The sequence below is a fragment of the Cydia strobilella genome, chromosome 1 (assembly GCF_947568885.1).
Source record: "Cydia strobilella chromosome 1, ilCydStro3.1, whole genome shotgun sequence".
NCBI classification, from domain to species: Eukaryota; Metazoa; Arthropoda; class Insecta; order Lepidoptera; family Tortricidae; genus Cydia; species Cydia strobilella.
The window spans coordinates 11,637,820-11,650,514 of record NC_086041.1 but is presented as its reverse complement, the minus strand read 5'-3'; the positions used below and the strand labels follow the sequence as shown (position 1 = coordinate 11,650,514).

The 12,695-nt window shown below is 36.9% G+C and overlaps 1 protein-coding gene across 2 annotated transcripts in view; it reads left to right on the top strand.

The window, feature by feature from the left end:
* The window catches only part of LOC134740988 (mucin-2), a 65,232-nt gene that overhangs the window by 45,178 nt on the left and 7,359 nt on the right, over nucleotides 1–12,695 (top strand). Inside the window, exons 2-3 of one of the 2 annotated variants that reach the window (XM_063673703.1) lie at nucleotides 3,256–3,328; nucleotides 12,332–12,375. In XM_063673703.1, coding sequence (XP_063529773.1) covers nucleotides 3,262–3,328; nucleotides 12,332–12,375 — 111 coding nt within the window. In that variant the 5' untranslated portion in view covers nucleotides 3,256–3,261. Of the gene's footprint in view, nucleotides 1–3,255; nucleotides 3,329–11,892; nucleotides 11,953–12,331; nucleotides 12,376–12,695 lie in introns of those variants that run through there. The other variant, XM_063673712.1, reaches the window with a different exon arrangement.

Below are 12,695 nucleotides of genomic sequence, written 5' to 3'. Positions count from 1 at the left end.
ATAACATAAGATAAAGCGAATCTCACACAATAGTCACGCTAAAATATATTTTTTGCAGAATTTTTATATTTCGATATTCTTATAATCTTGAAAAAAAAACAAATGTTTAGAAATATAATAATTAGACAAACTTTCATTAAGATTAATGTTAACGGTTTCATTTTTATTTTTGATATAGCATACAATAATATTCACAAAATGTTTTAATATTTGTGTTTTGTATACGCGCAACACATAATGAGGTAATGACCCAAAAAAACATTCATCAGTATGTTAGGTATAACCTAGTCCTATTATTTACCCATATTATGTCACGGAAACAGTATGAAGTAAGAAAGTCTCGGCCCCCGACCCAATCACCCTCGATCTCCCGATCTCGATCGCCTCGTGACAGTCGAAAGCGGCTAGCATGGGAAACCCCGGGTTTTGCAAGCGATGAGCCGAGGAAGTCTCCTGCCTGCAGTCTGACTCACTAAACGCTAGCTGCATGTTAGACGGACTGTTCCGCCAAGCGAAATATAATAATTACGAAATATAATTTTAGGTATTCCATTCTTTTAGATCCTATTTATGTTCTGGTTTTACTTTAGTTTGACCTACAAGAAAGGTATAAAAACCGGAAAAGTGCGAGTCGGACTCGCCCACCGAGGGTTCTGTACTTTTTAGTATTTGTTGTTGTAGCGGCAATAGAAATACATCATCTGTGAAAATTTCAACTGTCTAGACAGGTACGGTTTACGAGATACAGCCTGGTGACAGACAGACGGACAATGGAGTCTTAGTAATTGGGTCCCGTCTTTATTACCCTTTGGGTACGGAACCCTAAAAACTACTTAGCTACAGTAGCTATACAGGTAACACACTCGTAATAGAATCCAGGGCGCGTAGCCAACATGCCAATCATCTACGCTCCGTAGCGAACGTAACGCAACTGTCACTGTCGCACTATATATATATGGAAGAGTGATAAAGAGACACAAATCTAGGCACCCAGGGCCAAATGAAATATTTCCATTGGAAGTAATTAATTTTTGCATTTTGAAATACTAAGTGATTTATAATGCTCATCATCATTGGAATGCTCTCCGTATTCCACGGCCACTAACTGATGCAAACTAACCTCCAACCAAAATAAAATGGCTTAACTATAAATTAACACAGAATTAGAAAAAAGACTGATATAAAGCAAGCCAATGTCTTAGTTTCAATATTTAGTATAGATAGGTACAGTCAAGGGCATAAATATATATACATTCCCAAAGTTCCAAAAATATGTGTACGCTCTTACACCTTAGACAATAAAGTAGTGTTCACATATTTTTGAGCCATTTGTCTGGATCGATATTTTTGCCTTCGACTGTACACTTGGTATTGAGTATAGGTAAAACATTCGGTCATACGACACAAGTACACGGACACGGCATAATCAATGTCACAACTTTACCCTGCGAAACATTTTCTCAGTTCATGTATAATGAATACATGACAATATCTCACACTGTGAAAATCATTCCATGCACCTACTTAAGGCGGACCTGTGCTTCCGATTAACATGTAACCAGTAGCCATGCAGATCACGAGATGACAGACCACACGCCGTCTTGGTTATGCTATGCTTGGATAACCACTCGGTTGACGAGCAACCGATGGCCAACTACCAATTGATTTGCGACCTGAGCCAGCACGATTGTTATACAACTGCCATAAAAGTAGGAAGATGGGCTGGTAATTGGCTGTTGTAGAAAATACGGTTGGTTAAAAATGGTTCGCATAGTTAGTTACCTGTTCAGATATGTGACTATGTTCCTTCAGAAACGGCACTGGAAACCCTAACTATAGTTTGTATTTAATAGGCTATGCCGTATAAAATTAAATTTTAGTAACAGTTTTGAGATAGGTACATAAATATGTGATATAACTAAGTCACTATTGCCAATTCTATTGTCTACTGCCGCTTCCCATACAATATATTGTCGTAAAATAGAAAGCTATAGTCACTGAATCTTAATAGTTGTTCGATTAAAAGATAAAATATGTCTTCATATTTATTCAACAAGTGTATATTTCCGATGTAAGATATTCCAAGCAGGAATGGTCCGAGTTCGAATGTCAGAGGGAAAGCTCGGATATGCGCGATATTAATTGGACGGAGACGGGGAAGCCGTCGCACGACTTCCGTGCGGCGAGCGCGCCTTTTGTATACCTATGAGGTGTTTAGTTGACAGTGCGAAAATCCCATTGCCCGATTACAAACATATGATAAATATATGTTGTAACATACTTCCTTAATTTGTTTGAACAGCTTCTGTGATTTAGGTGTTTTGAAATCAAAAGGTTGTCTTGTCTGGTTATTTAGGTATATTAGGTAGGTAGTTATATTACGTAACCCAAAATGCGTTTTCATTTTGGAGTGATTATTTAACACATCAAAAGAATAATAACATATCAAATAACTACTTAATCACCCTGTATACTTGCAATTCATGCATGTGTAAACACAGATATGAAACATAACTCGCCTGTCGTGCGACCCCGTGCTGTGCACATCTAATTGTCTCCGAACCAGATTTATTAACAACAAGGGTCTTATAAAAACAAGAAAGTCTTAAATGTTAAAAGGTCAAACTTGTATTTTTTTTTGTAAACTCTACATAAAGGTATGTATTGTAGTTCGAAATCACGACTACCCAATCAACACATACTAATTATAGTCTGCATCTTCTTAAATGATTTTTTCGTTTAAGACGGTAATCTGTTAAACAAAAGCCATTGTCTCTTTTGTGCCAGCGGTCGGCCTTTGTGTGCCATTGTGAGTTGGCGCGTGCCACGGCGCGTGCGGCGCTCACACACAATGGCCGACCGCTCGCACAAAAGAGACAATGGCTTTTGTTTAACAGATTACCGTCTTAAGCGTAAAAATCATTTGAGAAGATGCAGACTATAATATACCTTTGCTGGTATCTTAGCATTCAGCTTAGTTTGTAAAATTGGTAGGTATAAATAAGTGCGCTTGCAACACCAAATCGATAAATATTCTAGCAGGCACAATGCAAGCACACAAGTCACACAACAAAAAGTCTTTCGGAGAAATGATACCTTCCATTGGGCACCACAAAACTCACAAAAGACCCCTTTCGTGGGCTCGTTACGAACTACTAAGTATAAAATACAAATATTTCATTAAGAGCATAACACACCTGTATAATCCGTAATTCGTCTAGTTAGTGCTACAATCTTGTTTATTTTTTGTTTCAGAGTAATATGCGGCGGAGGTGGAACGGTTGCGAGATGACGCGAGCTGTGCTGATATTCACATTGCTGGCAATTTGTAAGTGACCAACTTATTGCCTGGCATATCTATATCCTTTATCGTCTTGGAAAAAGTACCAATGAAGCCGTTGTATAGTCGCCATCAGATATATCGGAGCGGCCGAGGCGCTCACAAATATCTGAACACGCCTCTATTGTCAAGGCGTTAGAGTGCTTGTTCAGATATTGTGAACACCTTGGCCGCTCAGATATATCTGATGGCGACTGTACTGTTCGCCACCAATGGATACGTCGTTAGATACTACCTAGATTTTATTCGTTGTTATATTTATTAGTAACTTTTCAACTGTGCTGGGACTGCCTGGGACAGAATCAAAGATGTAACATTACATAACTTAGGTACTTCATTTGTAACATAACTTTATTCGCGGCGACAAACGACGTAATCACAATAATGTTACTCGTGCTGATATTCTAATCTAGGACCTAAAAAGTCAAAGCTCCAAAGACATCATGAACTCGCATTTCTTAATAAAATTATAATATCTATAAGAAAGTTAGCCAACGCCAGTGAAGTTGCAAAACTCGATCATTAGAGCCCGAGGATCAATGATCTTGGATCACAATAATTATGGATGCCGTCTCCGGACAGTCTTGCGCCAGAGGACCAATTCCACGCTTGCGCATTGCTACGATGATCTTGTTTTGACGTGAATATATTACCAGCAGATAGGTGGCGTGGCATCCAAAAAACTCCATTCGCACCAGTTTAGTAATTGATTAAACATGCTAATTAAGAAAAAGTAATACTGCTCAGATTCGGTTTGCCATTAAATTGATATAAAGTCTCGCCACTCTTGCCACCATACTAAATAATAAATATAGGTATGTACAGTTAAGTGTAAAAATATGGGCACAGATTATATAATCATCATATTCATCATACATATGGGTGCATACAACTTACTCAAAAATATGTCCCATAGTTCTTAATTCGCTGACATGAGAGCTATGGGACATATTTTTGAGCATGATGAGTGCACCCATATTTTGACACTTGACTGTACACATCTAATTTAATAAATAGTTTGTAATTTCATGGATGTAGTTATAGTACAATCGGATTAAGTCTCACCTCGAAATCCTTCCAAAGTTATGAAATTTGGTATGTATGTTAATTAAAGGTCTCTTTTTCATGTCCACACTATTTCACATTTGGGGACCTCAAGGTCTATATATATATTAGCTTTCGTTTCGCCATACACAGTATTCACATTAAACCCAGATATTCCGAGAAAAAAAGAAAAACCAAAAAAGACTTATACTTTTCAAGATGGCGCTTGATCCCCGTGGTCCCCGAAGCTCCAATTTTATGACACGCAACTCCCTGAAATCCCTGAAATTGTAGGTGTCAAATTTCATTACTGTCACTATTGTTTAAACCCCATTTAAGACCTAAAATCTGTTTTTATAGTCACATTTTTAAGTTTTGCACATTTTTCCTCTATTTATTTTAGTAAATTTGTATTGCATAGCACTTGTGTACCAATTATGGATCTACTGATGTCTATTTTATTGAAATCCACTCAACAGTTTAGGCGCTAGAAGTAAAAATATGATTTACTATTCGGCGTCCTCTCAAGGCAGCTGTATTGATTTTTCTTTAATAAAACATGTGTAAGCAGGTTGTGAAGGGCAAGAGGAATCTACCAATATGTCGTTTTAAAAAATCCGTCCAGTATCCTGAGCTACAGGGTGTACTGATTTTCAGTATTTAAACCCATAACCCTACTTTCTGTTTAAGTCGCAGTCGAGTAAAATGTTGATATTGGAGTAGAACGTGTACAAATGTATAGACAAAAGTGGAATTCATATTCCTCCAAGTTTTATATTAAGAGAATATCCCCTGAAAGAGTATAAGCGCTAAATCTGGATTCAGCTATTATTTTCTATAACAAGATGTATTTTTTCCGCGAAGTTATCTAGGACTTATTTGTGTAGAATTTAAGAATCTTTAATGTTGCCTTACACCATATTTTCATAGAGAACGTATATTTAGAGTAAAACGCAAATTTCTCCAGGATAGTACACATTTTCCAAGATGGCTGCGATTCCTCGAGGTCCGCAAATGTCAAATAGTGTAGACATGAAAAAGAGACCTTTAATTAACATACATACCAAATTTCATAGCTTTGGAAGGATTTCGAGGTGAAACTTAATCCGGTCAATTAGTTATTCTGTGATCCGGTTGTACTATTATGGTAACGTACTGTTGCGTCACTGCAACTAAACTATTCCCGAAATGTCAGTCTTGTTATTAGTGAATAAAATATTTGTATTGATCTTCCTGAGAGTTTTACTACATGGTATTCAGTCCATAACCAACAGTTTATGTTAGTCGCGTATCCCTCGCTTAAGAAATTTTCATCATACACATTTTTCACATTAATGTAAATGTGAAAAAGTTTCCCCATACAAAACCGCACAAAAATAGTCACAAACGTAAGAGTTTTGGTATAACTTGCATAGCATACTTACGCGCATAAAATCGGTCATATCTTATGAATGACTACTTCGAAGGCGTAACTTAACCGCAAACCACAGGCTTTATTCTCGAATAATATGTATCAATATTATATTGATATCGAATTGTCCTTGCTAGCTCTAGCAGTTACATGGGTGTGAGGATGGTGCATTGCATACGATGATTGAATTGGTATTAAATATTGCTCCTGAATACTGTATTGCATACCTGTTACAATGCGTCTTCTATCATGTGACGTCATAATGTGACGAAACTGAATCAGTTATGGAGCGAGATGTATTGTGGTTTCCTTATTAGTTATTACTGTTTTCTATTTCACAGTTTCAGCCGCGATTGAATATCTGAAAGAGTTTAGGTATGCAAAAAATACTTGTCGTGAATAATTTTATCGTACATTTTCATCCGTTATATACCGACCGTTATATAGGACCCAACCATAAGAAGAAACCTTACCTTATTACTTTATGACCAAATTGGTTTTGCTTTAAAAATATCTTGCTCATCTAACATCTATAAACCTTTCATCAAACCGTCAACAATCTTGACATGTTGACAAACATGACAGCTCATTAAACTGCCTCTCGTGATCACGGGTCAAACACTTGATAACGAGTGTGACTAGTAAACTACTAAAATTGGAATTGTTGTTCAAATTGCTTTTGACTGCTGCTTTTAACTCTTTGACAGGTTTTTGATAGGTGATTAATTATATGAAAAATGAAATTTGGTACTGGCATTTGATAAAAACTTATGTTTGCTAGTAAAATTTGCAAATTGAGTTACGCCTGCCATCTAGAATCGGGTCCAATATAATGCTACGAAGTAATAGGATGTCAACAGCTGAATTGTGTTCAATACGATTTAATATATAATGAGCTTTTAGATAAAGACGCGTCAAATGTCGGGGTATCTATGGAGTCATCTCCAACGACATTAATGATATATTAACTCAATTGAGACATAAATGACACAATGTATGAACTATAAATCCATTGATCATAAATGACATCGTTTAAAAATAAGATCGAAAGTTCAAATTCTTACATCTTTAAAGTCCTTAGTCATTCGTGCTGCTAGTTATATGGCTTCTGCTATCAGATTTAGTTATCTCGTGAACGTCAAAGTAACTATTTAAAGTTACTTTCACAATTATAATAGGTACCTACTAAATAAATTCTGCTTAGCAAGCTTAGCAAGGTAGTTAGCTCGCCGCATAATCGATGATAGACCCCTGTGTAAACATCATCAAGATGATCTAAATAAAACAAAAGGCGATCAACACGTAATAGAATGCCAATAAGGCATCAATAAGACAATGGCGTTTCACGATAACTCTTCAAAACTAATGAACGACTGGTAACTTTCGCCTTTGCCCTGTCCGAGAGACAATTAAATCATTCATGTGTTCTGTCGAAAGTTGGTACAAAGCTCGTATTTGGTTCCATGTTATTCAATATTTTTCCTACTTGGGATCTGGGCCTGCATTCAGCAACAAACAATATATGATTTTTAATCTGATTATGCGCTCAGACATTTGGACATTTGCCATGCAAGTACCTATTCGCGTACCGCCGCCTGTTATCGATTCAATGTCGATCATTAAAGTACTCGTACAAAAAACAACAAAATAATAAACCAGTGCCCTGTTTATCAAAATCATGTAGCTTGTAATACAAGCGGAACTCACTTTTTGTTAGAAAGGGACTTCCACTTGTATTACAAGCTACGAGCTTTTGATAAACAGGGCCCTGATGTCCGATAGGTCCGGTAGGTATTGGGTCTTTTATGCCATTCGTTTTATTCTCGCTGAGACATTATGTTCAAATAATCAAAGCAATAAGTAATAACAATGCTAGTTAATAAGGAATGTATATTTTCATATAATTATATTTTCATATTTCAAAATACTTACTCAAATGGGTTGCTAGTTGGAGGGTCGAATCGAGATAAAGTAAGGCAGTAACGTGAAGTTACTGTTAATATGTTAATATAGGCATATAGTACAATAAATACATACCTGCAGACTAAGGGTTAAATAAACCTACTAAGGATGTATAACTTGAAGCTTTGATTTGAAAAACTTTAACGCTTGTAAATAGATTAACAGATAGGACTCGCTGTACCAACGCTTGTTTTATCGGTAATGCCCGTTATTTAACAGCCATAGGCGCTTTACAAGCCTTTACATTGTTTGTTTATCTTACTTTGTGAAGAATGTGCGAATGCAACCTAATAATGAGGATTTAGATAATGATATCGAAATTTACACGTAATGATGGGTTTGTTTTCTTACAATTTAAAATAATAGAGACTCCGCTTATAAATATTAAAGCACTTAATTAGGCATAAAAAAATACCGCGTAGTAATCGTATTGAACACTAGGGCTACTTATTATGTACAACTATTGTTGTCCGTACAATAAAAATAGAAACTGTTCATAAATATCGGTTAGATTTAAGAAAAAAGGGTAATTCTGTATTTGGCGCTTAAACTTCTCTAACCTTTTGGATGGCAGAAGAATGCATATATCTGAATATTTTCTGCTGACCTTAACCTTATTTTCTACTAAGCTCAACTATAGAGACCGTACGCGTTAGAGGGTCTGCTATCTTGTGGCCTGAATCGGAGACATAATCATGTACAGTGCCAAAGCAAGTGCTGCCATCTACCGTTCTCGTACGTTTGCTTGTGCATAGTAGGTTCTGCCATCTTGTGGGCTACGTCGGAAGGATAAACTTTACATTTACGCTTCGCGAAAATCTCACGGCTCCTGTGCTGCTATCGGGAGCGATTGTCCTCCAAAGTAAGCTGAAAAGTGACCAAACCCTCTAACTTCTGTAGAGAGTTTTGTTCAAGCAAATTGCTAGTTAATTACTGGTTTGATTATATGTTGGAGAACATGAAAAAGTAATTGATGGTAATTTGGTGTTGTGTTATTTCGGCTCAAACTCTTGTACTTACAATCAATGACCTTTTATTAATAATAGACGCGTGACGTTCATAGCTGACAAAACTGAAATGTAGGCAATATTTAGTACATGATTGTGACAATCTTGACACATTGGCGTAAGCCGTACGACTTACTTAATATTGGTTCAGGAACCTATATTTGATGGCTCACCATCGAGCGCCTGGTGCCATATCTACTTCCCCTTACTTACATCCATGCTTACAATAGGATAAGGTATATCTATGTCTGTAATTAGTTTATGTAGCTTAGTTAAAAAAATACAGCTAATTTAAGTTATTCATACAAAACTTGTTTTTGCTCTATTTCGTTTGTTTTATAAACTGGAGCTATATAAATTAATTTCAGACTTAGATATACCTCACGTCATTGTATGTGCAAAGTTTTATTACAATTCAACACGTAGTTTTAAAATGAGAGCGGAACTACGTTTGTATGAAAAGGTGCAATTCGGCCGAGCTTGCCGGGGACTCTTAAGCGAGGTCTAGACTAGCAAGAACTTGCATGCAATTTTCATTACATTGCGGTATCTGATAAACATTTTGAATGCAGTTTACGGAGTTTACCTTAGTAGTCAGCAATGTAACGTAAATTGCATGCAAGTTCTTGCTAGTCTAAACCTCGCTTTAAAAAAACATGATGGGTCACTGACCTGGGTCCCAGTTAGAGATGTAAAGTGAGGTAGTGTGCGTAAAGTGCGCTTGTGTGTGGAATGGGGTAAATTGACAGAATCTGAAAATGCTACCGTCGCCTTAAACGACTTAATAATTTAAATTAAATTACCACCACACACACACACATAGAGTACAGACTGCCATCCGATATGCATATAGATATACCTACATGTAACCATTATCAATAATCGTATTTATATCAATATAGTTGGCTAGACGTAATAAATGATGCTTAAAAGATACGTTCAATTTAGACATAGCTGTGCCATAGTTGTCCTACAAATCCTACAATCAAAAAGAAAGTTATATAGAATCGTCCTGAATTTAGCGTCACTTGCACCATCCCACTAACCCAGGGTTAACCCAGTGACAAATTGTACTGGTAACCATGGTAACTCCAGGTTTAACTGGTTAACCCCGGGTTAGTGGGATGATGCAAATGGCGCTAAATTCAGGACGATCCTATATAACTTTCTTTCAACAAATAGGTACTAATCATGTTCACAGAAGAATGATCTATGCATAGCGGTGATATTAATCACCAAATAATGAACGCACACAATAACCTGCCACTTTCTAAGACTGTACTGACGTTTGTCAAGAAAGGCGGGGTCCTGACCTCAATGTTGTTATCTGTTAACAATTGACAAGTGCGTTTAGCCTACTCTTTTGTCAGCGAAATGATATCGATCTTCGAATGACGTTAGATCTATAAGGCAAATAAATGGTGCCTAGTTTACTATAAAGCGGTAGTATTTACTTGAAACATTAAATACATTTATTAACCACCTTAAAAAAGGAGGTTCTCAATTTTTGTTTTTGTTCTTACCTAACTCAGAACTCGTCATATGTAAACTGTTTCTTTTTTTGTTTAAAACGATATACATAGTTCCCAGTTCGTAACTTTTTTGTCAAATCTAATTCCAATTTTGGGATCGATGAGGAATTGAGGGAACGTCTCAAATCTTATACCTAGGCATACATATTCTGTATTTTCAATAAAAAATCAATCAAAATAAAAACCGGACAAGTACGAGTAGGATTCGCCCGCCGAGGGTTCCGTACAAATTAAATTAAGAAAACATAACACTCTTTTTTGGGCAGTCGTGTAAAAAAAGGAAACAGATTTTTAAAGTTAGTACTCGTGACTCATTAATTAAGTAACAATCCCAGTGTCATGAGTCCGTAGGCTGCATAAGGCAAGCTGTAGATACGTTTATCCCATTTTATTGAAAGTATTGCAACTAACACTGACTTATCTACGTATACTGAATTGCAAGCAAATGATATCAACCACTTTGCAAAATTTTGTTTTTGCATTAATTACCTATGTTCGTTCAAATTACCTACTTAGTTTCTTATATTCTTGTTTGCAAATAAATGTCATTGCCACGTCCGGAAAGGCGCATGCGCCGCGCTCGCTGCAGCCGTGCGCGACAGCGACAATGGGCCGCAATTAGTCGCGGATAAAATTCGACGCACGACCGTATGCGCACGCGACGAAGCTACAGCCTAACACACTTCCTATTGTCACAAGAGTATTGAAGGGAATGTTACTATGCAGATTATTTAACGTCCCAGTAATATAAAACTAGACATAATAATACCTACTGAAAAGTGAAAAGTTGTAGGTACAAATTATTACAATTGCATTTGACAGCTGCAGTAAATGACTGTACGGTTTCGTATTACCTAGGCAATACGTAAGTAACTACGCGTATAAGTAGTCAAACGCTACTGTTTAACATTCCAGATACCGAAAGAACTTATTGTTGTTTGCAGCTACAATATTTTGCTAGGATAGGTAGGTACTCGTCTCGACTGACATTCATTATGCAAGATCGGGTACTTGCCACTAGCTGCAAAGGCCGTAGCAGGATACTACTAGACTGAATACTGTTTGATTCATATTTAGTGTAGGTAGGAGCAGAATTTCGAAGGCGCGGAGTCTGCATTATTTTATGGATATTATAACCTTGCCCGCAAGTCTTGTCGCACGTAATAGAAATCATAAAGTTACAGGGATTTTTCAGTTCTTTGAGGAAATGTGTCAGTTTCAAGGAAAAGGTACCACATTGTCGCTTGCCATAAGGACGCTCGGACAGGTTTTTCGTATAAAGATACAAGCAAGCGACAATGTGGCACCTTTTGAAAGCGTCACAATATAATGTAGCTAGGATAGTTGGAAAGATCTTAGTTTCCTAAGCTTTGATTATTTTTCGCGGTTTGAAATTTGGAACCTTCTTCGATTCGAACCTTATTCATTAAAATTCGATTTGAATCTGTCTTTATATTATAAAAGAACATCGAGACTTGGGAGGTTAAACAAAAATACTAACTTCTTTGAAGAACAAGAACGTCTCCGCAAGGACACTGCTGGTTATGTAAAGTGAAATATGTAGGTACATATAACCACTCGTGAGTTGAAAGTGTAAAAAAGTACCTGTTTGAGTCATCCTGGACGCTGTACATATCGTGACTGCACTTTCGCCGAGTCTGTCACGCCTGCTCCTTTTGTTCTTCTTGTCTGCCTGTTAATGTTGTCAATGACTAGAGTAATTTATTAGGGCATTGTCTACATACCTAGACTTGGTTTAGGTTTTTGTGCGAGTCATGGCCGGTTGAATGGTTATTTATGAGCTGGACATGTTTGAGGCGTGATATACTATCATGTAACTTTTTTGTGTTATTTTTAACCATAAATCCATAGAACCTCCCACATCCTCGCATTTAGGTATGTATACTTGTATAGGCACAAAAGCAATTATATCAATTATCCCCGTGTCCCAAAAGATGCTCAGATAACAAATTATTTGCAAATATTCATGTACTACTCACACTTCCTAGCCCAAAATGTATATTTAATTTTTCAGCAGCCAGCAGTTGCGATGGGGCGCGACGAGCGCAACGGAGAAAGGTACGCCAATCTATTACAATATAACGCATTAAGTATATAGGTACTTGTACCTATGTATGCGCAAATATTAAGACTAAGAATTATATTTCAAATTAAAAAATTAGGTAAGGACGCGGAAAATTGTATTTTTCCTGGGCTGCACTGGAGAAGAAAGGGAACATGGGGCCGTCTTTCCCGCATGTTGCACTCTGTCGCACCTACCGTAAATTACAAACGACATCCTGTTCTTACGTTTTATTACCTTGCATGCAGCAAAGAAATCATAGTTCTTCGGGAGAGAAAAAAATCGTGAAAAAACCTGCTAACATCTGCATCGAAAT